General features: G+C 44.6%; 2 protein-coding genes across 3 annotated transcripts in view; one reads left to right on the top strand and one right to left on the bottom strand.

Moving 5' to 3' along the window:
- Positions 1 to 5,625, top strand: part of ADAMTSL5 (ADAMTS like 5) — a 65,051-nt gene extending 59,426 nt beyond the window's left edge. The window contains exons 12-13 of the mRNA XM_063448963.1: positions 2,286 to 2,357; positions 2,474 to 5,625. Of these exons, the coding sequence (XP_063305033.1) occupies positions 2,286 to 2,357; positions 2,474 to 2,808 (407 nt within the window). The 3' untranslated portion in view covers positions 2,809 to 5,625. The remainder of the gene's footprint in view (positions 1 to 2,285; positions 2,358 to 2,473) is intronic.
- Positions 5,626 to 7,306: 1,681 nt separating this feature from the next.
- SERINC4 (serine incorporator 4) overlaps positions 7,307 to 27,628 on the bottom strand; it is a 55,541-nt gene continuing 35,219 nt past the window's right edge. Inside the window, exons 11-12 of one of the 2 annotated variants that reach the window (XM_063448937.1) lie at positions 12,313 to 12,489; positions 7,307 to 10,271 (exon numbers count right to left, since the gene is read on the bottom strand). In XM_063448937.1, the coding sequence (XP_063305007.1) occupies positions 10,072 to 10,271; positions 12,313 to 12,489 (377 nt within the window). In that variant the 3' untranslated portion in view covers positions 7,307 to 10,071. The remainder of the gene's footprint in view (positions 10,272 to 12,312; positions 12,490 to 27,628) is intronic. The other variant, XM_063448938.1, reaches the window with a different exon arrangement.

Genomic DNA, 27,628 nt, shown 5'->3' with positions numbered 1-27,628 from the left:
TTGTTGTTGCTATTTGACTCTGCTCTTCTGAAAATTACTTTGAACTAACAGCAAAAACGATATTAGCAGTGGATAAAAAAAGAGCCCTTATGGGTTTTTGACCCTGAAATGCTCATAAAAACATAAGAAATAAGGCAGGAGCACTTTCCTACAACACATTAAAAAATAATAATTGTTGTGTTAGCATCTAAAATGTTAAATTGAAACACTCACAGTGAAAATAAATACTTTATAGCTTGTATTTCTAAATAATTTGTATTGACTGGCAATTCGGTTTTGTAATACATTTAAGTTTCAGACGTTCCTCTCTTTTTTTCCCCCCTTTTATCTGTTTCAATCTGCTGTTTCTGAGACGTGCCTCATCTTGAACCTCATTTAAGCAACACACTGCTTGCTTTCTGGCACATGTCGAGGGATCAATAGGGGACAATTAAGCATTCTCAACATTGGGATTCCAAAGCTATGTTTTGTTTGCTAATCTTATCTCCCCAGCCCTTCTCAACAATTCCCATTGCCATCTGAGCTCCAGCACAGAGGGACATTTAATCATTGAACACAACAGGCAAAGCTTTAAGTATTAATGTTGCATAAAGTGTCTCAAGTACATGGAAAGGTGCTGGGGATTTATCACAGGCTTTTATTTTTTTGTGTGTTGTATGTATTTATATATTAAAATGAATGTGTATACATATGTATATATATATTTATTTTTTTTGAAAATATATTTTTCTCACTATATAGTGGGGAAAATGCATCTTGCGTCCATTAAAAAAAAAATAATAATAAACAGGATAGGATTTTATATATATATATAAATGAAATCTATGATATCTTGCCACACTGATCAATTCCATAATAATTTTAAAATTTTACTTCCATTTACTGTATTTACTATCATGCAACCTACATGTTGCATAAGCCATTATTAGATTAGCATTTATGGCATGCATCTGAATCTGCTAAACGCTACATCACTCCTGTCCAACCTGCGGCCCCCCAGATGTTGCTGAACTACAACTCCCTTGATTCTTTCAATGAAACAGATAGCCAGGGATTCATGGCATGGAGTTGTAGTTCAACAACATCTGTGGGGCTGCAGGTTAGACAGCCCTGCTCTACATGACAAGAAAGTGAAATATAACTGTTATTTTGGATGTAATTGCACATTCTTAGAGCTAACCACGGTTGTTGTTGTTGTTTTTTTTTTCAAGAAAATCTTCATTTAAATTGCTTTTTTTAATTTTTCATTCAATGCAAATGAAGATTCTTGCTATTATTTGGTGTACGCAGTACATGATCTCTCCTGCAAATGTGTAGCATCATGGAAAAACATGACCACTGCTCATATGTGTGTGTGTGTGTGTGTGTTGGGCCCATTGGGAGATAGGCATGCCAGTAAAATAATATGTTCCAAACACAAGGCACAGGTGCCATCAGCAGAAGTATATTACTTATTTTCATTTAAACATTTCCTTACTACATTGAAATGACACACTAATGTGAATATTACACCACTATTACCGTAACTTTCTCATGCATTTAGAGATGGACATTTAAAAAAAATTAAAATGATTCCATACCTAGCAAATTTCTTCAAGTGTCATCAATTCCTGGTATTAGCTGCAGTGTCCCTAACAGTTTCAGTTTTTTTTAAAGGAATGGTGAATTACTACTTACAACTGCATATATGAAGTCAATTGCAAGCTTGCTCACCACCAAAATGGATAACTCTTCTCATTCATGCAAAGATTCTGTTTGTAATTGTGTCATGCATAACACTTTCATTTTGTTAATCTAGAAAGAACTGCAGGTGGGGTCCAGGCAACCTTCTGCATGATTACATAGCAAATCCATAAGTGTGGTTTTGGTGGCTTGGAGTGTCCCTGTACAAGTAGAATACATGGATAATTTTTATGTTCTGAAGCTAAAGACACAGTTACTGTTTATTGTCTGGTGTTACGTCCTTTATAATGCAGAGGCCCTTGGATGTGCATTGAAATACTAAAGACTGTTGTCTACAGCCAAGACAATTACTCCTAATTTCGCCTTTGTATGTCCAAATAAAGAATCTTCTCCCAACCATGCAATTCCTCCTGTCCAATTGCCTTCTCTCTGTTTCACCCAAGCATGCATGTCAGCAAAGCTTTCTGGCCCAGAAACTTCTGTATGCAAGGGATAGCTTTAACAGACTGATATTTAAAACTCAACACGAGTTGCTGAGAATGATGTTTAATTTGCAGTTAGGATCACAAGTGCAATCATCAAATGATTATTTATAATTGCAGATAAATGTGGAAAATGCAGAAAAGTGAAAGGACGGCAAAACAAAATCAAACAGTATTGTCAGAAGGACTTTGGTAAGTAATTGTGATTTTTCTTTTTTGCTCTGCCAGCAGTAGACCAGACACTGTCTGGCTGTAACATAAAAGAACACATGCTGTATCAACACTTTATGTTTTCTACGGTTCTACAGTTTTCCGGGGCAGAGTTGTAAGCAAAAAGACTGTTGGGAAGGAAACGTGCTATGATATCCAAGTGATGATGACTTACAAGAACAACTTCCCAATCCTAAGACGGGAATATATGTGGGTCCCAAATACCTGTGACTGTCCTAATCTGCTGGAGAGAAGGGAATATATCATAATGGCCCGTAGACATGTTAATTATGAAAACACACTTAACAGGATATTGCTGGAAACGGACAGCTTTGTACGTCCCTATAGACCAAGGGAGCAGAAGACAATACGGAATCTTGACCAAGAATGTGCCAAGTATGGATATCAAGCCATGACAAAGCAGGATCAATAATTATTTCCATACAGGACACGTTTGCACTGAATAACACTGTAAATAATCATTAACTGTGACTTTGCATAGCTATGCACTGTCTTGCCTTGTACAGCCTATTTAAGTATGTATTGGACAACTTACATTAGCAATAAGCTACCAAAGGCCTATAAAGTTAATTATTCCAAATGGCGCTCTGCATTAATTCTCTAACTGCTGGATGAAATGGTTCTTTTTTTTAAATATATGCAATGCACTTTCAATTATAGACTTAGGACCAGTGGTATTGCTTGGGGGCTTTAGGGGCATAATTGTCACTGTAGTGTTTGCTAGACACCGAGGTTTGTGTTTTGACCCCTGCTTCTTTCTGCATGGGCATCTGGTAATGTATTTCTTGCACATAATGTGAACTTATGTGATTGTGCATTAATACTACATCTCATGCTGTGAACCAAAGACAACAAATGGAGACAATGGTGATACTGGGGTGGCTAAGGTGAGTGGAGGGCACTGGAGTGAGAATAAGATGTTAGTAGAGGGTGATGGAGGATAGTGACATGGGGTGGGGGAATGGCTACAAGAGTAGGAAAGGAGAACCATAGTGACGGTTTCTCTAGTTGTTATTGCAACTTTTACACAGTGTTTTCATAAAATACTGTTTTTGGTTAAAGTAACCCTTGTTGGCTTGTCTGGCGCTCCACCCTCCATAAAAAATTTTTTTTATAAACTTGACATTCTATCCTGCGCTTCAGTTCTCCGCAGCCTGATACTCCTCTGGTGACATCACTTCTCAATTCAAAACATCCCGGAGTATGGACTTAGCAGATAACTTGGGCACCAAGGAGGTAGAAGGCATGGCACCATTCGTCTTCTGGCTGTTATGCGTGCTGACGATAGATGCCAAGAGTGCACAGAATTGACATTAGGCAGCCTGGAAGTCTTGTTCTAAACAGGCAATTAACACAGCCAGAGGTGGAATTACACTTCCAGCGGCAAATTATTTTAACTCTTTATGTGCAGTGTTTCTCGTTGAAATGCTGCTTTAGTGCTTAATGTGCATTGTTTTTCGTTTTAATGCTGCAAATGCAGACCCCAAGTACCATGACTATTTCAGTGATTTGAAGTTGGTTCCTGGTGCTTGGAGTAAAGATGCAGAGTCAGGGCAAGGAAATGAAGGTTTGATTCTAGCTAGAGACTAAGTATTAATTGATGTCATTGGAAAGGATTAAGAGATGGAATTGGGAGGGGTAAAGGGTGAGATCTTTTCTTTGGACATTTTGCAAGCTTGCACCTCACAATGAAACTCCTTTTGCTTGTGTGCAGATGTGTGTCCAGGCAAGGTTTGCGCACCAAAATATAAGCAGGATTGCAAAGAGACTTACCTGGACCCAGAGGAGACATTTAAAGTGCTCACAGCAAAGGTGTGAATGTACCTATGTGTGTCTGTTGTGTGAATATGGGTCACTGTTTGTGAATCTGTATGTGTGTCAGTGGGTATGTCTGTGTATTTGTGTGTATAGGTGCATGTGTGCCAGTGTTTAGCAGCATGTGTATGTTTGTGTGTATGTCAGTGTATCTGTTCATGTGTATCAATCTGTGTGTGTCAGTGTGTGTCTTTTAGAATGTAGCGTGTGTCTCTTAGAATGTAGCTGTGTGTGTATACATCTGTGTGTGGCAGTGTATGTGTGTATATCTTTATATGGCAGTGTATGTGTGTTTCTGTGTGTATATGTGAACACACATTTGCATGCAAATATCAACATCACACACAAACTTATCCCTACATTCAAGCACTGACACCACAATAAACCAACCACTGCACTCAACAACAACATTAAACAGAAACGCAACCCTGTGCTCAAACTCCAACACTGTACACAAAAACAGTCTTGTGTGCAAACACCATCACTGCACAAAATCACACCCCTGCATTCAAATACAGACACTACACACAAATACACACCTGCATTCTAACATTGGCTATATGCACAAATGCACAAACATTCACACACATACTTCATACAAAAATACACCTACATTCACACACAAGGCACTGTACACACAAAGATTTGCAAATGGTAGATCTACAGCTAAGAATTGTCAGTTATAGGACACTTGAGATCTACCTTTTATTCCACCTCTGAGGGATCTTAATAGTAGTTACCCGCACTCTGGGATTTGGTATCCAAACGTTACTTCTTTATTTCAAAACCGTCATCTAACATGTTAAATCTTCTGGTTCCTTGTGAACTTTCTTCAGGACAATCAAGATTCTCCTGAAGAAAGTTCCTAAGAGGAACTTGAATTGTCCTGAAGAAAGTTCCCAAGAGGAACAGAAACATTGACATTTTAGATGACTGTTTTGAAATAAAGTAACATTTGGATACCAAGTCCCAGAGTGTGGGTAACTACTATTATGCTCCCTATTATAGATATTTGAATGAAATGGTTATTACCAAGCACTAGCCATTAAGAGTTATTGTAGTTGGAGTGCAAAGCTTCACAGATTTTTTTAAATCTATAACTAAAAGCAAATTCAGTTTTGCTGAAATGTCTATAAAGTGTTCTTTTTTTTTTTTCTTTTTCTTTTTTTTAGCAACTGTATAAAATATATATTCTACTATATTTATGTAAAGAAGAAAACCTAGAGGTGCATATACTGCAAGCGTAATTTATTTTCACGAGCTTGGAAAATGAACTCTAAACTTATAAAGAGTCACGCACAGGTGTGTAAGAATTTCTATATTTATACAGGGTGGTATGTACCAAAGGCGTGTGTGCGTGTGTACACTTATTGTAAAAGCATAAAGCATTTAATAAAATATACCAACAAATGAAGCATGACAATCATTTAATCTGAAATTACTTTAAAAAGTTTTATTTTTTTTCATGTTAAACACTGTCATTTCCAAGTATTTGAGAATAATTTGTGATGTAATGTTTCTGATCTTTTGTGTTTACATCACACATTTGACTATTCTAGTGGCTAAAATAATTTTGATACACCAATTCTATTTTCTGACCTTTTCTGAGTCTGTTTACAATTTCTGATTTAATGACTCGACTCAATTTCTCATTGTGTTATCCTCAATGGCTTCTGTGAAGTGCCAGTCTGGAGCCACCTGCTTACGGGGACTATAAATCTAAATGTTCTCCTCATAGCTGTGAAGCTTCCCACCATTAGCAGTAATTATATATACGTTGGGCATCTGAAAATGAGCCCCCTACCTGATAAACTACAACTAGCAGAGAATTGTGGGAATATCAGTCCAACCACAGCTGCCAGGGCAAAATCTAGTCCGCTTCATATGAGATATATTTCATTTTTTTTGCTGTTAAAGACTCTCACAGAAGAGAATATCTAGCTTTAAGCACTGAGATTGTACTAAGAAATCCTGAAAATGTAAAAGTGGCAAATACTTAAAAATATTTATTTGTGTCTTGTCTATTTCATAACTTGGCACCCTTGGTCTCTTAAGGAGAGCCATGAATATTCTATGTTATTATAAATACTATAATAACATACATATTTCTAGATTTTCGGGCAGTTTGACATTTGCTGCTTCTGAAATGCCCCAGCACTTATTGACTGTGCACACGGCAGGTACATTTATCGACATTGATAAAAATAATATTTGTATTTTTACAGACTCTGGTTTATGCACTAAAATAAATTAGAATTTTTGGGAACTTTACAATTTTAAGTCAAAATAGCTAAACTTAAAAACTAGCTGACTAGGAGAATCTTTTTAAGTCAGCTATATTGGCCATAAAATTTGAATTCCCAACAAGGATTTTGGTAAAATGTTTCCATTAATTGTTAATACCAACAACCAGACATTTGCGGCTACAAAATATGGCAGATTGCCATGGTCAACACTTGCGTTTAAAGGGATCCTATAATGCCAGGAAAACAAACCCGTTTTCATGGCACTACAGGCTCCTGCAGTGCCCCCCTCCCTCAGGGCCCCCTCCAGCAGGGCTGAAGGGGTTAAAACCCCTTAAGCCACTTACTTGAATTCAGCGCCAATGTCCCTCGACGCTGGGTCAGGCTCCGCCCATGCTCCTCCCCACCCAACGTTAGCAGGTGGGGGAGACCTAATGGGCATGCGCGGCAATGACTGCACGCGCATTAGACCTCTCCACGAAAGCATTATTCAATGCTTCCCTATGGGAAAAATCTGACGCTGGAGGTCTGTAAGGACTTCAAGCGTCAGATAACTGACCAAAAGTCCGTTTGGATTCCAGAAACCCCCCTAGTGGCTGTATGTTAGACAGCCACAGAGGGCAGTCTCTGGAACTGCAATTTTTTTTACATTGCAGCACTAAGTGCAAAAGGTCACAGCATCCAGATTACTTGAATTCGCTGAAGTGGTCTGGGTGCCTACAGTGTCTCTTTAACGGTACACTATAGTCACCCAGACCACTTCAGCTCAATGAAGTGGTCTGGGTGCCAGGTCCCTCAGGTTTTAACCCTTCACATGCAAACATAGCAGTTTCTCTGTTTACATTTGTGGTTATTCCAGCCTCTATTGGCTGTCATGAATTTTGCATCCATCGCGCACAGCGTCCATAGGAAAGCATTGAGAAATGCTTTCCTGTGGACTCCTTGAATGCGCGCGCAGCATTCGAATGCGCGCACAGCACTTGCCGCACATGCGCATTCCGCTCCATTAAGGAGCTGACGTCGGGCGGTGAGGAGAGGTCACCAGCGCCGAGGGAGCCCGGCGCTGGATTAAGGTAAGCTGCTGAAGGGGTTTTAACCCCTTCAGCGCCACAGGAGGGGGACCCTGAGGGTGGGGGCACCCTCAGGGCACTATAGTGTCAGGAAAAACACTTTGTTTTCCTGACACTATAGTGATCCTTTAATGTCTGAACTCTGTTTACATTTGTTTCTACTGACACTAAAAATCACTTAGCATTTTTTTTAAACTCAGGAAAGTTTGCAGTCATTAATTTGTCTTTTCCTCTTTACACCTAGAATGGGGCAGGTGGCAGGTGATAATTTTTTACATCTAGCATGGAAACCAGATGTTAGCATTCATCATCTGCAAATTAACTCAATGGGAGACTTAAAACTTGCAAAGTTAAAACTTTCACCAGCCACTAATTACCAGTTGTTAAAACAGAATTTTTAGAGCGTGGATACAGCGAAGATTCGCCAACTTTAGCAACAGCCGGAGATTACCAACTTGACGATGAATGATTGCAAAAATGGAAAGAAGCCCCATGTAGGTGTAAGTCCCAAAGGTGTTTCCAGCAGTGGGTGCTTTTCTGCAAATGCCTTGAGAGCATGCTATCGCCGTTACTCAATTCTAATACATACTAAAGGACTACAAAATAAACAGAAAACACACACATCCTTAATTACATTTTTACATGTCTTGCGACAATGACAATCTAGTCTGTGCTGATGCTACACACATAGAGAACAGAAAAGATAGCAGATACCTGTAATAGTTTGTTAGGAAAAGTAGGAAATATTAACAGTAAATGAATTCAAGAATGCTTAAAGTGTGCATAAGGCTATCGTCAACAATAAGACTAAAATAATTTTTTTTTATAAAGATCAGGCTAGATTGGTCAATAGATTATCATCTTTAGTAAATACGGTAGTTATGATTCTAAATACAAAGTAAAGGGTTAATTGGGAGAGACTGCCCCGATATGCCTTCATGGACAAAGTAAATGTATCTTTAACGATTTAAATGTAATCATGCCTATTGTCATTTATTTTTAGATTTTATAAACCTAGTGCAAGTGTCGGTATTATCACACCTGTCACCTGCATGTGTAAGAACTTTCTCTTTAACGAGGTCTAATTGTCCAGACCAGTCATGACATAGCTTGGCACTGCATAGTCTTGTGAAATACATTCCTATTAACTATGAGAACGTTAGTTCACAAACCTGTACAGTGACTCGGTTATTCATCACTGACCCAGACTATAATAAAACAAAATTACTGGACAGCTCACCCTGCTAGGAGGAGTTTTCACATGAAGGGAGCAGTAATTCCAATTTAAATCTAGCTTGCCTATGCGAATCAAGGTAATTCCTTCGAAGGAATTATGCTCAAGGCTTTGGGGGACACTTCAGGTAGCTTTGCTGCTGTAATCTCATTATGTATAAATGAAAGCAGAGGTATGCAGACTGCACAGCTAGGATGCAAGCTTTATTGTGTTGCCTGTAGGCGACAATTCTACAGGATTTAATCCCAGGATATCTTCTCTGCAAAACTTTCTTTTTAGCATTTGGGCTGCTAAAAAGGAGAATAAAGCATTTGAAACACTAGATTGTGCAAATAGCTCAAGCCGTTCTCAAAAATCAAACCATCAATAAGCACACAAGACAGTGTCGTATAAAAACAAGCTTTGTAAATAAGTGTCATTCATTCAGTTTGTGAGCATTTTACTGCCTTTTTCATGAAGAATGGAGGGGGGTCATCATTGTTGGAATTTCTGTTCATTAGAGATTTTCCACCAAGCTGCATTTTCACTGCTTAACCTTAGTGAGCTTTGTAGAGGCCCAGAAAACACTGCTAAGGAAATATGTTAGCACCATATCCTCATGTTACAATACTGTCAACTTCAGCACAGCTTTAACAGTATCTGCAATACACCACAGTAAGGTCAACAAGAATTAATTATTGATTGGATTGTATGATTTGCTTGTTTTCCTAATAGCCTTCAGTCTTGGGGACAAATATTATTCTACAGGGGAATTGTGCCATAAGGCTACTGATATTTAGATATAAGATGGCTTTACAAGAACCTCATCTATGCATGTTTATGGGGCAAATACTACCAGCCCGGATATATCATCACTAGAAGAATTTATTGACACAAATTTGATGGGCAAGGGTGTGCTTGCCCAGATTCAGGAGTGGAAGATTTTGAAAAGTATGAGATCTTGACAGCTAAAGAATATCTAACAAAGAATTCGATCTGCCTTACATATCCAGGTAGCACAATCAGTGACAGCTTGGTGTCTTCATTGGTTCTGAAGCAGTCACATAATTTAATGCATCAGCAACTGAGCTGGATAATTATCTACACATGTTGACCAAAAACATTAAAGTCTTATTGCAACAGGAAGCAACCTATTGTCATCTGTCCATATAATCCTGCATGGTCCAAGCAACTGTTGGACTTCGTCATTTAGAGTTTCAGTTAGCTTAATCAGTTCTTGCTTCGTTTATATACACTGCTGCTTCATGGTTATCAGTTAGCAGACATTTCAGGTAAATGTTCCTCATGTTGACAGTGATGTCATTTCGATACTGTCACTCTCCTGAACGCTCTCTTTCGCATGATGTGCTGTGGTGGGCCATTCCTGTGAGTCTGTCCAGATCCTGAAAAACATGTTGGGGCCAGGAGTATCCACAAGTAAAGAAGGACACATGTCCAGCAAGATGCCGCTTTGATCCAGAAAGTGGGCCAACTGCCATGAGTGAAAATTGTCTCCAGAGATGAATTTTCATAGCTACAGAAAGCACACAGTGATAGATCAACATTACTCATGGTGATACTTAAATATTACTTGAATATATTATTTACTGGTACTATGATGTGCTCATAGAAACTATCTACCTGGAGTGTAGCCAAACCTCAGTTGCAAAGCACTTTAACCCCTTGACTCACTCTTTCCTGAGGACTAAAGAGTTCTAGAACTCTGCGTAACTCTTTGTATATATAAAAATGTATAGATCTGCCGTTACTTGCTAAATGTTCTTAACAAGTGAGAAACAGGCTGGAAAAGTTAATCCACCCTCCAGATAAATAATTGAACTGGGATAGAGCCAACTCATTTCACACACATCTTTCCTCTCCTGTAAAGCTTTCTAAAATACCACTTTTGATGGCTGTGAGCTGGCTTACGAGATATCTGTGCCTCAGGAGGCATGGAAGATTAAACCAAGACAAAGGGTCCAAATTCTAAGGGGAAATGGCACATTCTTATATATTTATCATGGAGGTAACCAGCCAACTCTTGCATTACTTTCTGATAAACACAGTGTAGAGATACAATAGCTACACCATATCCATTATGTTTTATAAATGAACTGATAGGAACCACATCTGAAAAGAGAGAATATATTTCAAGATCATAATACTTTATTTTATAGTGTTTGTTTATCTCTCCCATGTAGACTCAAATTGCTTTGAGCACACTCTCTGACATTGTGCTGATGTTATGCGTACCCATATCAATAGTTTACTTTTTTTCTGCTTTTGAAAGATGAAAGGATCAATTAGTGTTGGACCTTGTTCTCATACAATTTGAACTACAGCTGGTGCTTTAACCAACTATGCTTTGTCAATGGCCTAATCACATTTCAGTTACCTTTAAAAAAAAAAAAATATATATATATATATATATATATATAATAGGTGATTTCTGATTAATTCTCTTAAAACTGTCACCTGATAAATTAAGATGGTATCTAATCAGTGGAAAGAGAGCAAGGCAAATTATTGAACTCGCTGTTTTTAGAATGTATTGGTCTTGTGGTGGCAAGAGAGAGAATTAAAACAAATGTTAAATCTCTCCGTTTTGCAGAATAGTAAATTTTACCCACAAATGAATAAAGCCAAGAGATTCTCGGTATCCCAAGATGATTGAAATGGCTGTTCTTCCTCCTCCTAAATTAAGGAAAGAGAAGATGAACAGTCCTGTCTTATATTTTTGGGCTACAGCGGCTGTCAAACAATTATGGGGGTTGTATTTTGACATAATTTTGAAACTTGTGCTTTATAATCTATTTCTAACATTTTAGTCCCTCTTTCTCTGTTTAGAAAAGAGGAAATTGAATTTAACGATCCTTCCAGTGTTTTCAGACAAACAGTTTTTCTTAGATAATGTAGTAATGAATGTGTAAATGGTATTATCTAACATTCCAAACATGTGCCTAGGAAGCAAAACACAGCTGAAACAAGTCAAATAATGTGTTCTAGTAAATAAACACGAGACAGTTATTACTATATTCTAAGACCTTGCAACACCTAAATGTACATGAACGTGGGATGTAACCTTAGACAGTCACAAGACAAATAATTTAGTAAATGCCACAGAATCCTTTGCAATTCAAGGAATTAAAACACGGTATGTTGATTGTTTTAACCCCTTAAGGACCAAACGTCTGGAATAAAAGGGAATCATGACATGTCACACATGTCATGTGTCCTTAAGGGGTTAAATAAAGATCTGCTACGTCAGTGCGGTTTCACTGTAATCTAGCTCTGTGTACACAACACAACCATCTCTAGGGCCTTGTTAGTGAAATTCTTGAATGGTGCCAAAATATTTGGCGGACGTATAGAGTGATCCTCTACGGACATATATATCACAAGTTGTAGTTAAGCTGCATTTGCTCAATGCAAACGTAAAAAGAAACAGCACGTCGACAGCTTTGCTGAATGAAAGCATAAGAGACCTGCTAAATTCAGTTCTAAAAGATACAGTAAATCACAAAGAATTTTTTGTATACAGGATCCATGTTCTGCAGACAAGACACATTAAGCACCTGAGAATGTTCGGAATGCGCACCTGAACCAGTTGGTGAGCGTCATCATCACATAGAGCGAGGCAAGAACGAAAACGAAGTGGAAAAAGGAATAGCTGTAGATAACACGCTCACGTTCATCATGTATTACCGTCTGCCCACCACAGTTATCCTCATTTTCCTCACAGGTGCGCTCTCCTGCCAGAGAGGGGGTAAAAAGTAGGATTGGGAGATGAGCGGTATACTCAATATGCTTTTTTGATTTGTTCCATTGGGATATGGAGATATTGGGGGAGAGGGGGACTGTTTTTAAAAAGTAATGGATTAGTACATGTTTAGGTTATATGTTTAGATAGTTTTACCAAATACTTGGTTTATGACTTTGTTGTTATTTTTTATGTGTATTAATTTACCATGTGTTTATATTACCTCCTACAACGCAACAGCACGCTGATATGTGGCTATGGGGCGGAAGTAGAAGACCATTCATTATATTTATATTTCCTCTCCCACCCCTAATATAGCATGGGAGATAACAGGGTAGTTAAATTAAAATATGGGCAGGCCCCTGTGGCTTTAAAATTGCAGGAGTCAGGTGTACATGGTAAAAGTGAACTCAGAGGGGCCAATCATTACTTAAGAAGAAACAGCTATCTACTAGCCAATAATGAATTCATATTAACTACCTAGAATCAGATAATATTCCAATTTGGCTATTTGGGCTTTAAATGTGCAATTCCCTCAATTCTTGTTATTGAATAACCTAAACAGTCCATTCCAATTGCAAATTCCCTTCACCTTGCTCCTTCACATTGCTGTGATATTGTTACTTGTGATGGATAAACTGACATGTGTAGTAGGCAAACATGTTTTCCTGGCTGATATCAGACGGTTGCTGGCTGGGCTGAACTGAATTATGGATTATTAATACAAAATGAAATAATTATTCCTGGCTTAAGTTCTGAAGAGCCTCTGGCAACCCAATATTAAGTCAATTTAAGAGAATGAAAAACATTCCTGAAGCCTTAACCCTATCATCAGATATGCCAATAAATTAACATATTAAAATATTATACAAAATGAGGAAGATATATATATATATACAGTTGCAATCAAAACTAGTCAACACCAATTAAAAATGTATTGTCAAAATTTACAGACTTGCAGGTGTTTGCAATGAACAAATCAAACAAAAACAATTGAAATAGCTCAACACAATGAATGCTTTAAGTAGTTTACTCAAATTCAACTGAAACTGCAACATATAATGACTTCTCCAGTCTCAAAATTATTTTAAACCCTTCATGGCAAGCATCTTTAGCAGAGGCGGCTCTCTAATTAGGCGATTTAGGCGGCCGCCTAAGGCCTCGCGCTGATGGGGGCCTCGCGGCCGCCTAAATCGCTTTAGGGCAGTGTGACAGGTCGGGTCCTCGGTCACAGACCGAGGACCCGACACAGGAGGGTGCCCGGCGGCTTGCCCTTAATGCCGCCGGGTGCGAGGCCCCTCCTATGCCTGCCCGGGAGAGCCAGCCTGTCTGCAGCTCCGCTGAGCGCAGAGCTGCAGACTGAGTGGGTCTCGCGATCTCAGCCAATCAGAGCGTTGCCGCGGGTTACCACGGCAACGCTCTGACTGGCTGAGATCGCGAGACTAAACTTACCACGTGGTCTGCAGCTCTGCACCCGGCGGAGCTGCAGACCGTAATGGGAGCCCACCGGACCACCAGGGAAACAGCCTGGCCGCCCACTGGACCACCAGGGATCCTAAGGTATTTATGCCTCCGCTCCCCACCCTGCCCTTCTACCACCCTCTGCCCCAGCCACCCCACCACCACTGCCCCAGCCACCCCACCACCACTGCCCCAGCCACCCCACCACCACTGCCCCAGCCACCCTCTGCCCCAGCCACCCCACCACCACTGCCCCAGCCACCCTCTGACCCAGCCACCCCACCACCACTGCCCCCACCACCCACTACCCCAGCCACCCCACCACCACTGCCCCAGCCACCCACTGCCCCAACCACTCCACCACCACTGCCCCAGCCACCCTCTGCCCCAGCCACCCCACCACCACTGCCCCAGCCACCCTCTGCCCCAGCCACCCCACCACCACTGCCCCAGCCACCCACTGCCCCAGCCACTCCACCACCACTGCCCCAGCCACCCTCTGCCCCAGCCACCCCACCACCACTGCCCAAGCCACCCTCTGCCCCAGCCACCCCACCACCACTGCCCCAGCCACCCTCTGCCCCAGCCACCCCACCACCACTGCCCCAGCCACCCACTGCCCCAGCCACTCACTGCCCCAGCCACTCCACCACCACTGCCCCAGCCACCCCACCACCACTGCCCCAGCCACCCCACCACCACTGCCCCAGCCACCCTCTGCCCCAGCCACCCCACCACCACTGCCCCAGCCACCCTCTGCCCCAGTCACCCCACCACCACTGCCCCAGCCACCCTCTGCCCCAGCCACCCCACCACCACTGCCCCAGCCACCCTCTGCCCCAGCCACCCCACCACCACTGCCCCAGCCACCCCACCACCACTGCCCCCACCACCCACTACCCTTAGCCACCCCACCACCACTGCCCCAGCCACCCTCTGCCCCAGCCACCCCACCACCACTGCCCCAGCCACCCACTGCCCCAGCCACTCCACCACCACTGCCCCAGCCATCCACTGCCCCAGCCACCCACTGCCCCAGCCACTCCACCACCACTGCCCCAGCCACCCTCTGCCCCAGCCACCCCACCACCACTGCCCCAGCCACCCCACCACCACTGCCCCAGCCACCCTTTGCCCCAGCCACCCCACCACCACTGACCCAGCCACCCTACCACCACTGCCCCAGCAACCCTCTGCCCTCCTACTACCCTGTCACTGTCCTCCTACCACCCCCTGCCCTGTCATAGTCCCCCCTACCGCCCCAGCCACCCTCTGTCCTCCTACCACACCCTGGCGCAGCCACCCTCTGCCCTCTTACCACCCCCTGCCCCAGCCACCCTACCACCCTCTGCCCTCCTACCATCCTATGCCCCCTACCATCCCCTGCCCTGTCACAGCCACCCTACCACCTTCTGCTCCCTACCACCCCGTACCCTGTCACTGCCCTCCTGCAACCCCCTGTCACAGTCACCCTACCACCCCGTACCCTGTCACTGCCGTCCTCCCACCCCGTGCTTTGTCATAACCCCCCTGCCCCAGGGGAACCCTACCACCCTCTGCCCCAGCCACCCTCTGCCCTCCTACTGTCCTCCTACCACCCCACTACCCTGTCACAGCCCCCCTACCACCACCTGCCCCACCACCCCCTGCTCCAGCCCCCCCACTACCCCCTGTCCTGTCAAAGTCTCCTACCCTCTCACAGATCCTCTACCCTGTCACCCCACACACACCCAATCACAGCCTTCCCACACACACGCACTGTCACAGCCTTCCACCGCACACCTTGTCATTCCCCACCCGTACCCTATTACCACACACACTGACACCCCCTTCACATACACTATCACCATTCCCAAACACTTTCAGACCACACACACTGCCGCCCCCTACACCCAGCCAAACTTTCATAACCCCTCCTAATCCTGTCACTCTCACCCACTGCAACCATACAATACTCCTTGCTTTGCCACACCTACCCTATTGCATTAACCCCCCCATCAACCCTGTCAGACTCACCTTCTCTTGCACTGTCACACTCACCCCCCGACCCTGTCACTCATCCTCTATCAGTCTGTCCCACTCACCCCCTTCACCATGCCACACTCACCCTATTACATAAACCCTTACAATCCTGTACTCCAACTGTGCAACACTCACCCCAAACCCTGTCACACATAGGTAGACAATGCCAGATACACTCATATATACATACACCGGCACTTATGTATACACGACTGCAAGGCTATGTAACCATACCCCTCAGTCATGTATAAATGATTGGCATAATTGCTAATTAAATTTGTTTATTGCAAATTAAGTTAGTTTTCATATTATGTCATAACTACAGTCAGAGAAATCATAATGCGGCGGCACAGGGAGCCGCTACACTGCAAGCCTCTGAACGATGAATACAGAGACTAGCTCTCTGTATCCAGCGCTGCAAGCTCGTCCTTAAATACAACAACAGCACCTTATACACACAATGCAACCCCTATTTTTAACTTTAGGTGTTAGTGGGGGCCTCATGTTTGAGTTTCGCCTAAGGCCTCACAAAGTCTAGAGCCGCCACTGATCTTTAGTACTTAGTAGAGCACCCTTTTGCTGTTATGACCTGCTGCAAACGAGATGCAAAGCCATAAACCACCTTCTGGCAGCATTCCTGAGGAATCTTAGCAGTTACTTATGGGCAACAGCCTTCAGTTCAGTAAAATTCTTGGTTTGTGTGCTGCAACCGCCTTCTTCAAATTCCACTAGAGATTTTCTATGGGGTACAAGTCAGGTGACTGTGATGGCCACTGTAGAATTTCCCACACCTTTTCTGCAACCAAGCCTTGGGTGAATTTGAGGTATGTTTGGGATCATTGTCTTGTTCGACGGTCCAATGATGCCCAAGCTTCACCTTCCTCACAGACAGCATGACATTATCTCTTTCCTAGGTCTTTTGTAGTCACTCGAGGGTTTTTCACAACCTGCCTTCTCAGAAATCTGGTTGCAGCTATTGATAGCTTCCTTTTTTTGCCTTGTCCTTGTAGTGTAACCACTATTCTTTCAACTTTAAACTTACAAACAATGCTTCCAACTGTGTCTCTAATATGCTTTAGAATTTTTTTTTTTTTTTTTTTTTTTTTATCTTCTTTCAATTCTTTATTTTTGCATGTGCATATAAGTTACAATCAAGCGTGCAGGGCCACGACAGCAACTGCAGGCATATTCATGGCATTTCAATGAGTGGCATTTTGAAACAGCACATTTTTTTTTTTTTATATGAAACAGCAAGTTTTGTTACAGTCTAAACATACATATGACAATCCTAGGTACTTCTAGGTTTAGCAATATATTTAGTGGATTATCATATAGCTGGTAAGCTAGGGCAACATCATTACTATCCGATTATTAGGATTAAATAGTCGCTATGAAACCATGTTAGGTTAGGGAAAGCATGCTAGTGAGGTTGTCGCTTATAAACCTGTTATGCAGTATAGTACACAGAATAGGCCATAGTAAATGCTCTGTACTGTGGCGTTAAGGATAGTCGCAGCATGGCATTAAAGCAAGGCATAATTAAGGTGTATGCATAGTGGTAGTATTGTAAGCTAGAAAACCCTCCGCTCTGCTAGTATTAGGTATCGCCAGCAGGGGGGCATACGAGAAAATGCTTTTGGGTTACTTTAGAAAAGCTGCTTAGTAGGCTAGCCCCTAAAAACAGACAAATACAGGTGGAGTACAATAGTCCCTCGCTTGAAAGTGAGTAGCTTTCGTCATGCTTTTTTCCACCCCAGGGTAACCCCCCCTCAGCTGCCAGACAAAGGCCAGTGGTTTGTCGCTGTGGGTTCTGCCTATAAAGCATGTGGGTTGCAGAGTGACGGGAGCCAGGCTGCTGCAGTTATGGACACAGTCCAGGCAAATGGCTTGGTGACGGTCCCCAGGCGGCATACTTGCGGTTTTTAGTCCTGTGTTTGCCTCTGGTGAAAGCCAGGACCCTGTAGCTGTGCTGGTTGTCGTGTTGAACTTCGTGGTTGTGGGCTGTTGGTCCGAGTGTGTCGGTCTCCGCTAGTTGCTGTGCTCAGCTTGCAGGGCTTCATCGCTGGGTGTAGCTCCTTATGTGGGCTCGCTTGGGTGTAGCTCCTTATGTGGGCTCGCTTGGGTGGTGAGGGCTGTGAGGTCCTCGCCTGTCGCGTACTTTGCCGCCCGCCCTAAGTCAGCGTGATTTCTGGCTGCTCTTGCACCGGGCGGTTTGACCCAGGATGGTTCGCAGCTGGTATTTGCCGGTGTCTTCGTGGTTTATGTAGGCTGACTGTTAGGCTGACAGTTGTTGTGTGTCCTCTTTGGTGCAGGCTACTCGCCATGCGGTCGCCGCCATTTTGGTGCGGCCTCCGAGTTTTGTATCCACACTGACACCGTCTGGCGCGTTGGTGTGTCCGCACACTGGTGGGCCCAGGGTGGGGACCGGGATCACCCCCGCCGGTCCAGAGGGGGGGGGACAGGGCCGGACCCCCTTAGCCTCATGCTATGTTCCGACCGCTGGTGGGCAGGATAGCGGGATGGCGGCCGTCCACTCCACTCACCGCCCGAGCACTCCCCATCAAGGGAGACGGAGAAATTCTCACCGAGGGACTAGAGCTGTGCTACAAGCCTCTCCTCGGCACCAGGGTGTCCCCTCACACAGGGCTGCCGTTATCGGTCGTTTGGTAGGCGTAAGATTCGTTTTTAAGGAGAAAAACTGACAATATTTGCAGGAGCTGTTCAGTTGTGCGACCAGCCAGCATGGCGGTCCGGCCCCGCCCCCCTAGAAATTGTTTTTTATCCTGTTTCTTGTTTGTGAAGGGCAATGATCTCTTCTCTTAACTTTGTGGACCATTCTTTTTCCATATTTCTAACACGCAGTCAAATGTAACACTCAACAAACCCCTAGTCCGTTCAAGTGTTTCACCTGGTGCAACTAATGAAGCCCTTGATTAGTGGCATCAGGTGTGCTTGAGACAACACCTGTTTTACATATTTGTGCTGTTGTGAGGGATTCTTTTCAGGTGGTTGAATAATTTTGAGACTGTAGAAGTCATAATAAGTTGCATTCTCAGTTGAATTTGAGTAAACCACTTGAAGCATTTGTTGTGTTTTGCAGTTTTGACTGCTGTTTGATTTGTAACATTGCAAAGCTGGAAGTCTGTAATTGTTTACAACAAGCCTGATTTTTTTATATAGTAACTTTTTTATTGATGTAGCAGGCTCTACAAGATATTACACAATGTTCATATTTCGTGATGCGCAGGTACTCAAGGCCAAAAATGCATGGTTGTACAGGAGAAGCAAATATATCCATTGTGTAGGGATCAGGACGTGGCCTATGTCTTTTTCCCATTCTCTTACACATGACATGTTGGGTGTTAATGGAGTTCATATGAGTGTGTTTGTTGTGGATATGAATGTTTCACAGGGGGTCTTACTGCAACAGATATTTTCAAACTCTGAAAGAGGGGTATGATCTTGTTTGATGCCTTGGAGGTTTGTGCATGTTAGCCAGCTTTTTTAATTGGGTGTATGGGTGATGAGCTATGGGGGAAACTGGGTATGTAGTTTGCAGTTCTGGGAACGTCAGTAGTCTGTTTTGTGTATATAGTTGGTGTAGGTGTCTCACCCCAGCTCTCTCCCATATTTTGTAGTTGAAGTCTTCTATGTAATACCTCACAATGCGGATAGGGGCTGCAGTGATAGCGGTGAGTTTTTACATAAGGTTTGGCGATGGGTATCCCAGGTGTGTAGAATGCAGGAAGTCTAAAGGCTGTATGGAGATATAAGTCTCATAGGTGTAGGGAGCCAAACCAAGTCTGACCACTCTGTGTTTGTCCAGTATACCCCAATGTGTACTCAGTGGGGTTTCATTGTGCTTGTGTTAGTATATAGTATGTCGCTCAGTATCGCTGCTTGGTAATAACGTTTAATATTCGGTAGACCCATCCCTCTTTCATGTATTGGTGCTTGGAGAAATGATTGGAACACTCCTAGATGCCTCCAGTTCCAGACAAAACTGCTAATAGTTTTCTGTATGTTGTGAAAAAAGGAGTTCAGGACTTTGATCAGCAGTGTGTGAAAGAGATACTGTAGTTTAGGTAATTTGGACATTTTAACGGTGGCAATTCTGCTTGTCCAGAAGATAAACTTTCCCTTCCAGCTTTGTAGTAAGGAGGTAATTTATTTTGCAGTGGTAGTGTAATTAAGATGGATTGTGAGTTAGGGATATTCCTAAGAATTTTAATGAGTTTGGCCTCCATTCATAGGAGTAATTTGCTTTTAGTAGGGATATGCTATTGGCATCTATATTCATGTCCATTGCCTGTATTTTAGTTATGTTTAACTTGTAATAGGAGCATTTGCTATATTCTAAAAGGATGTTGTGGAACACCGGTAATAAGATATGTGGTTGAGTAAGCGTGACTAAGAAGTCGTCTGCGAAGAGGTTGAGCTTGAACTCTTTATCTCTTAGTGTGATGCCATGAATATCTATTTTTGTTCGGATCACTTCTGTCAAGGGTTCTAATGCAAGTATGTAAAGTAGAGGCCACAGGGGACACCCTTGTCTAGTCCTGTTAGAGATAGGAAAGGGGTCGGAAATAAAACCGCCATTGAATACCCTGGCTGTTGGATGGCTGTATAGTGCTGGTATGCAGCTATGAAAAGGGGGGGTAGATTGAATTTAAGCAGCACAGCCTTCAGAAAGTCCCAGTGAAGGCGATCGAAAGCCGTTTCAGCATCTAGGGAGGGTATAAGGCTTGTTTCTGGGTATGCATTGTGTGTAGTAGATTCACTGCTTTGTGTGTCCCGTCAGGGCCCTATCAGCCGCTGACAAAGCCCATTGGTCAGGGTGTATTATAAGCGGGAATATGTCCTTAAGTCTCTTTGCAAATAATTTTGCAAACATTTTTGCATCGATATTTAGGGGGAAAGTTGGATGGAAATTGGGACAGTTCCTCTAAGATTTCCCTGGTTTAGGCAGTGTAGCTATGTTAGCTGCCAATAATTCTGAAGGGTATGGTTGTTTACTGCAGATTGGAAGAAGGATGTCATATGTGGTACTAGTATGTTAGAGAATTTGTTATAGTACGAGTTGGAGAAGCCATCTGGGCCAAAGGCTATATTGGAGGTAAGGTGTTTGATCACTGAGGTGATTTCTTCTTGTGATATTGGCGTATTGAGAGTGTCATATTGTGTTGGGGACAGGCTCGGTAGTGATACTTTGTTCAAAAATGTATTGATGTCAGAGTGCGTTGGTTGGGGAATTGAGGTATCATTTTTAAGGTTATAAAGTTTGCTGTAGAAGTTTGCAAAATTCATTGCAAATGTCTTGTGGTTTGATGAATTTCCTACCCGAGTCTCTAACTATGTGTTGTATCTGGCTTACGGACTGTTTGTCCCTTAGGATGGCCGAGAGCATTTTCCCAGCCTTGTTATTTTGGGAGTAATGTTTGGCTTTTAACAAACAAAAGGTCTTCACATGTTTTGAGAGGTTCAGGTCATTGATTTGTTTAGTCAATATCTGTATAATCTTAGCTAAGTCATCCGATAAAAGTGGTTGTTGGAGGTGTCCCGTAATTGGCATATTTCATGTTTGTGAGATTGTTTTTTTAAGGAATGCTCCACGACTTATGAAAATGCCTCGCATAACTGCCTTGTGTGCCTGCCATATGGAGGCTTGTGATGTAGTGGCTTGTGAGTTGATCGCAAAGTATTCTTGTAAACTGTCCCTTGTCAAGGTACGAAAGGATTCATCATTCAAGAGGGCGTCATTTAGGCGCCAGGGATTACATCCCCAGAACTTGAACGAGTCTCAAATTGTCAGGGTTAGTGGCACATGGTCAGACCATACAATGCGCCATATGTGCAGTTTTGTGGTAAGTTCAAATAAGTCCTCTGGGTTAGGCATAAGTCTGTTCTGGAATGGGAGGCGTGGACCACAGAGAAGTGAGAATATTGTTTTTCTGTGGGGTGTAGTGTGTGCCATATGTCATAGAGGTTAAAGGAGGAGAGAAGTTTAGACAAAGCTTTACAGGAAGATTTATGTCTTCTTCGTCTCAGTGAACTGTTAGCGACTGAGGTGTCCATATTTGGGTCTAGGATGTGAAGTCTCTGCAAAGTAAGGGGATATCTTTCTTCTGATGGAGGCCCATTTAGTAAACACTTGTTGTAGGAAACTGCGTTAGCCTGAATTAGGTATATCAAGATTTACCAGTTTGTATAAGGTGTGGTTCATAAGACATACCAAAATGAGGTAGCGACTGTTACGGTCTGCAAACTTTTGGAGAAGTTCGAAGGTTACAGATCTATGCATGTAAATTAACAACCCTCTGGATTTAGTTTTGTGAGCAACGTGATGTTGAATGGTATTGTGAGGTTCCAAAGGTTGGTATGTTAGACTTTTTAAAATGGGTTTCTTGTAGAAATAGGATGTCTGCGTGCTTGATCTGGGAGTCCTTTAATAGCATGCATCTTTTGTGACGCGTATTACGACGTGTGAGTAAATTCTCATAATCGAATAGTGAATAGTGGGATGGATGGATCTATTGTATTGTATTCACAGAAGTTCTTACTTAGACAGGTCATGTGGGGGTTACCACAAGCACAAATAAGTGCTGAACATGCCTCTCATTTGAGGGGGACTTGTAGCAAGTTGGTGAGATACCATTGTGTGAGCATTGCGACGGATTGCGATCTAACGTAACAGAGTTGGTCGTACAATAAAACAGAGGAGCATAACAGTACCATCTGGTAGAGAGTCGTCATACAATCTATCATCATCAGGCCCGGACTGGCCATCGGGCACACCGGGCAAAAGCCTGGTGGGCCGTGGTGGCCATGGGCCGTGGCCGGCAGGGGAGGTCACAGGATCACCCCTGCCGGTGTATGCAGGGCCGGCACTATCTGAGCGCCGGCCCCGTTGTTTTCCATGACGGGCCGGTGAGATCTCCCTCACCGGCCCACTTAAATAGACATGCAGCTGGGGAGGGAGAGGACCTATCTTGCAGCTCCGCCGGGTTCCCCTTGCGAGATCCGGAGCATGCCATGGACCACCAGGGGTAGTGCCTGATCCCCCCTCCCAGGTACCACCATGCTGGTCCCCCCCTCCATGGCTAAAAGGTAAGAAGGGATGGATGTCCAGTGGCGTACTAAGGGGGGGCGGAGGGAGCGGTCCGCCACCAGGGTGGGGGGTGCCATGAGCTTGGTGTGGGAGCTGGAGGGGGTTGTGTGAGCTGTGGCCGCACAGTGCCCCATGTTAGTTAGGGTGCCGTGCGGCCAGAACAGCTCACACACACACTAAGAGCTGCTGAACTGGCCGCACGGAGGTAAAGTGGGGGCGGAGCTAATTAAAAATCGGGGGCGGAGCCAAACCATCAGTGGGGGCGGGGCTTAATATGGCCCTTACCCGCTGCTGTTAGGAGGTGCAGCAAGATGGAATCCATGCTTCCCCACAGGCTTCAGGGAATCCAGTCCTCCTCCAGCCCACTGTCTGTAAGTAAGAGTGTGTGTGACTGTGTCAGGGGCAGGCTGGGCCGGGGGGCAGGGAGGCAATTGCCCCCCAGGCCGCCCGAAATTCTTTTAGGACCGGCCGCGGCGGGCCGGCCCTTTAAATGCTGCAGCCGCCGAGCGCTCTGTAAAGAGCGCTCAGACGGCTGCAACAGCTTTTCCCTCCCTCCCCTGTAGGTGGCCGAGCTGCACTCCGGTCCGCGGTCCCGGCCGGAGTGATGGGAAGGTGCACACTGAGTGTGCACTTCCTGTCAGTCCGGCCGGGTACAGGAAACAGAAACTCCTGTTCCGCGCGGAACAGGAGTTTCTGTTTCCTGTACCCGGCCGGACTGACAGGAAGGTGCACACTGAGCACCTTCCTATCACTCCGGCCGGGACCGCGGACCGGAGTGCAGCTCGGCCACCTACAGGGGAGGGGGTAAGAAGGGGGGGTGGTAAGAAGAAGGGGGGGGAGGGGGTAAGAAGAAGGGGGGGAGGGGGTAAGAAGAAGGGAGGGGGGAGTAAAACGAGGGGGGGAAGTAAAAAGAGGGGGGGGAGTAAAAAGAGGGGAGAGGGGAGAGTAAGAAGAGGGGGGAGAAAAAGAGGGGAGGGGGGAGAGTAAGAAGAGGGGAGGGGGGGAGAGTAAGAAGAGGGGGGTAGAGTAAGAAGAGGGGAGGGGGGAGAGTAAGAAGAGGGGGAGAGTAAGAAGATGGGGGGAGAGTAAGAAGAGGGGGGAGTAAAAAGAGGGGAGGGGGAGAGTAAAAAGAGGGGAGGGGGGAGAGTAAGAAGAGGGGAGGGGGGAGAGTAAGAAGAGGGGAGGGGGAGAGTAAGAAGAGGGGGGAGAGTAAGAAGAGGGGAGGGGGGAGAGTAAGAAGAGGGGAGGGGGGAGAGTAAGAAGAGGGGGGAGAGTAAGAAGAGGTTAGGGGGAGAGTAAGAAGAGGGGGGAGAGTAAGAAGAGGGGGGAGAGTAAGAAGAGGGGAGGGGAGGAGAGCAAGAAGAGGGGAGGGGGAGAGAGTAAGAAGAGGGGAGGGGGGAGAGTAAGAAGAGGGGAGGGGGGAGAGTAAGAAGAAGGGGGAGTAAGAAGAAGGGAGGGGGGAGTAAGAAGAGGGGGGAGTAAGAGGGGAGGGAGGAGTAAGAAGAGGGAAGAGAGGGAGTAAGAAGAGGTGGGAGTAAGAGGGGAGGGGGGAGTAAGAAGAGGGAAGAGAGGGAGTAAGAAGATGGAAGAGAGGGAGTAAGAAGAGGGGAGGGGGGGAGTAAGAAGAAGGGGGAAGTAAGAAGGAGGGGAGATAAGAAAAAGAGGGGGGTAAGAAGAAGAAGGGGGTAGTAAGAACAAGAGTGGGGAGTAATTAGAAGAAGGGGGTAAGAAGAAGAGGGGGGTAAGAAGAAGAGGGGGGTAAGAAGAAGAAGGGGGAGTAAGAAGAAGAGGGGGGAGTAAGAAGAAGAGGGGGGAGTAAGAAGAAGAAGGGGGGAGTAAGAAGAAGAGGGGGGAGTAAGAAGAAGAGGGGGGTAAGAAGAAGAGGGGGGAGTAAGAATAAGAAGGGGGTAAGAAGAAGAAGGGGGTAAGAAGAAGAATGGGGTAAGAAGAAGAATGGGGTAAGAAGAAGAAGGAGGGGGTAAGAAGAAGAAGAAGGAGGGGGTAAGAAGAAGTAGGAGGGTTAAGAAGAAGAAGGGGGGTAAGAAGAAGGGGGGATTAATAATAAGAAGGGGGTAAGAAGAACAAGGGGGGAGTAAGAAGAACACAGGGAGGAGGGGGTGTAAGAAGAACACAGGGGGGGTGAGAACACACAGAGGGAGGAGTGAGAAGAACACAGGGAGGGTGGAGGGGGGATGAGAAGAGCACAGGGAGGGTGGGTGAGTGTGAGAAGAGACCGCTAGGGGAGGGTGGGGGAGAGGAGAGACCACTAAGGGGCAGGGGAGAGCTCTAAGGGACAGAAGGGACAGCTCTATAGGACAGGGGGCAAGACAGGGAGCTCTTTAACACTACGCGCACACACACACACACACACACACAATCCCTATACATACGTATACATACACAGAAACACACAATGCACCCCTATACATACACGGAAACACACAATGCATCCCTATACATACACAGAAACACACAATGCATTCCTATACATACACAGAAACAGAACATGCTTCCCTTACACACAGAGAAACACACAATGCATCCATTACACACACACACAATGCAACCCTTACACACAAAGACAATGCATCATTTGCACACATACACAGAAACATACAATGCAAACCCTTACACACACATGCAAACACACACACACTGTTTTCTTACATACACACAGAAACACAATGCATCTCTTACACTCAATGCACACACATACAGACACACACCTTGCATCCCTTATGCATACAAACACAGATTCACACAATGCATCCCTCACACACAACCAGAAACACATAATACATCCCTTATACACAAATACACACTGCTTCCACTACACACAAACACACTGCATCACCTGCACAAACTGGTATCCCTATACACTACATACCATAAGCACACATATTAGATAACACATAACACATCCCCTACACACTCCACTCCCTGTGAGCGAGCTCATGGGTGGGTGGAACATATAAGTGGACTTATGAGCGGGCCTTATGGGCATACTCACCGTCAGGCACTGGGGCCCAGACCATGAGCTGTGTAAGAGGCCCCCAAAAAATGGAGCTGCTTCCAATTCTCCCAGAACGTTGAATTTTGTGACCACAGTTGCAAACAGCCTCCAGAGGTCCTGTTCTACACCAGACCAGTGGAGCCAAACTGCAGCCCATCATCATCCTCTTCTAATTGTAAGTAGGCAGTCTAGTATATTATTAGTGACACTAATCTATAATTTACCTCACATTAAAGGGACACTATAGCTTAATGAAGTGGTTCTGGTGTCTATAGCTGGTCCCTGCAGGCTTTTTAATGTAAACACACACTGTGTGCAGCACTGGCGTTAGTTCATATGGCAGATCATATGGGTGGGGCATTGTGATGTCACATGGGGGTGGGGCGGCAAATTTATATTTTGTCTAGGGCGGCAAAAATCCTTGCACCGGCTCTGATCCTGGGCAGGTGCACCAGTCTACTGGTGACCCACAGGAGGGGAGTGCACTGATTGCACTGCACTCTCCTCCTGCCCAGACCCGTCTTGACCGCAGTGCAAGTGCCCTCTGCCCCTAATTTACAGTGGCTCACACTCACAACAAGCAGTGCCTGGAGCCCTTTGCAGAGACGGAAACAAAGAGGTTCTGCGGCAGCTGGCCGTCCTGCAAGCATTACATTAAACAGCTGTTCCCCATGCAGCCACAGGTGGCGTTGTGCTGGGAGACTGTGATTACTCTTCACTTCCTCCCAGCCTACAGAGCAGCACATGGGGGAGAGAGGAAGAGGCATGATTTAATCTTGAATAAATCCTCTAAGCAAACCTTTATAAATTTGGGGGGGATCAGCTCTGTTTCCACAGTTTATTGGTGTTTACTCTGATGTCTGTATTAATATTGAGGGATGTCTAAGTAGTAACATCAGTGTGTGTCAGCAGGGCCAGCCGTTGGGGTGGGCAAGCTGTGCGGTCACGCAGGGTGCCATGACAACAGAGGCGCCCGGCGGCCAACACAGCTCACAAGTTGGGTACACCAGCATATTTAATTTAAACGATTCGCTGGTGGTCCACTGGTGCGCACCAGCAGTAGGTGCAGTCAGATCATATCCTCTCCCTCGTGGTTCTGGCGCTCAGTTAGTGAGTCAGAGCACAGGCTCAGAGATTCTCAGCCTGTGCTCTGACAACATTGAAAGTCAGAGCCGTGAAGGAGCGGGTATGGCAAAGAGCTACTGATTAGCATAACATCAATATCCGTTATAAAACCAGAAAAAGGTGGGCATGGATGGTGAACTGATTTGGTGGCGCAATGGGCCACTTGACTGGTTTTGCCCCCCAGGCCTAAGGCTGCCAGCCCTCCCCTGGACTGTGTGTCTGTGTGTGTGTGTGTGTCTGTGTGTAACTGTATGCCTGTAACTGTGTGTGTGTGTATGTGTGTATGTGTGTGTGTGAGACAGTCTGTGTGTAACTGTATGCCTGTAACTGTGTGTGTGTGTATGTGTGTATGCATGGACGGACTGGGAAAACAATTCAGCCCGGGCATTTTTTTATTACAGT

This window comes from Pelobates fuscus, chromosome 3 (genome assembly GCF_036172605.1).
Source record: "Pelobates fuscus isolate aPelFus1 chromosome 3, aPelFus1.pri, whole genome shotgun sequence".
NCBI lineage: Eukaryota > Metazoa > Chordata > Amphibia > Anura > Pelobatidae > Pelobates > Pelobates fuscus.
The sequence above is the reverse complement of the archived record's forward strand: the minus strand, read 5'-3'. Positions and strand labels throughout refer to the sequence as shown.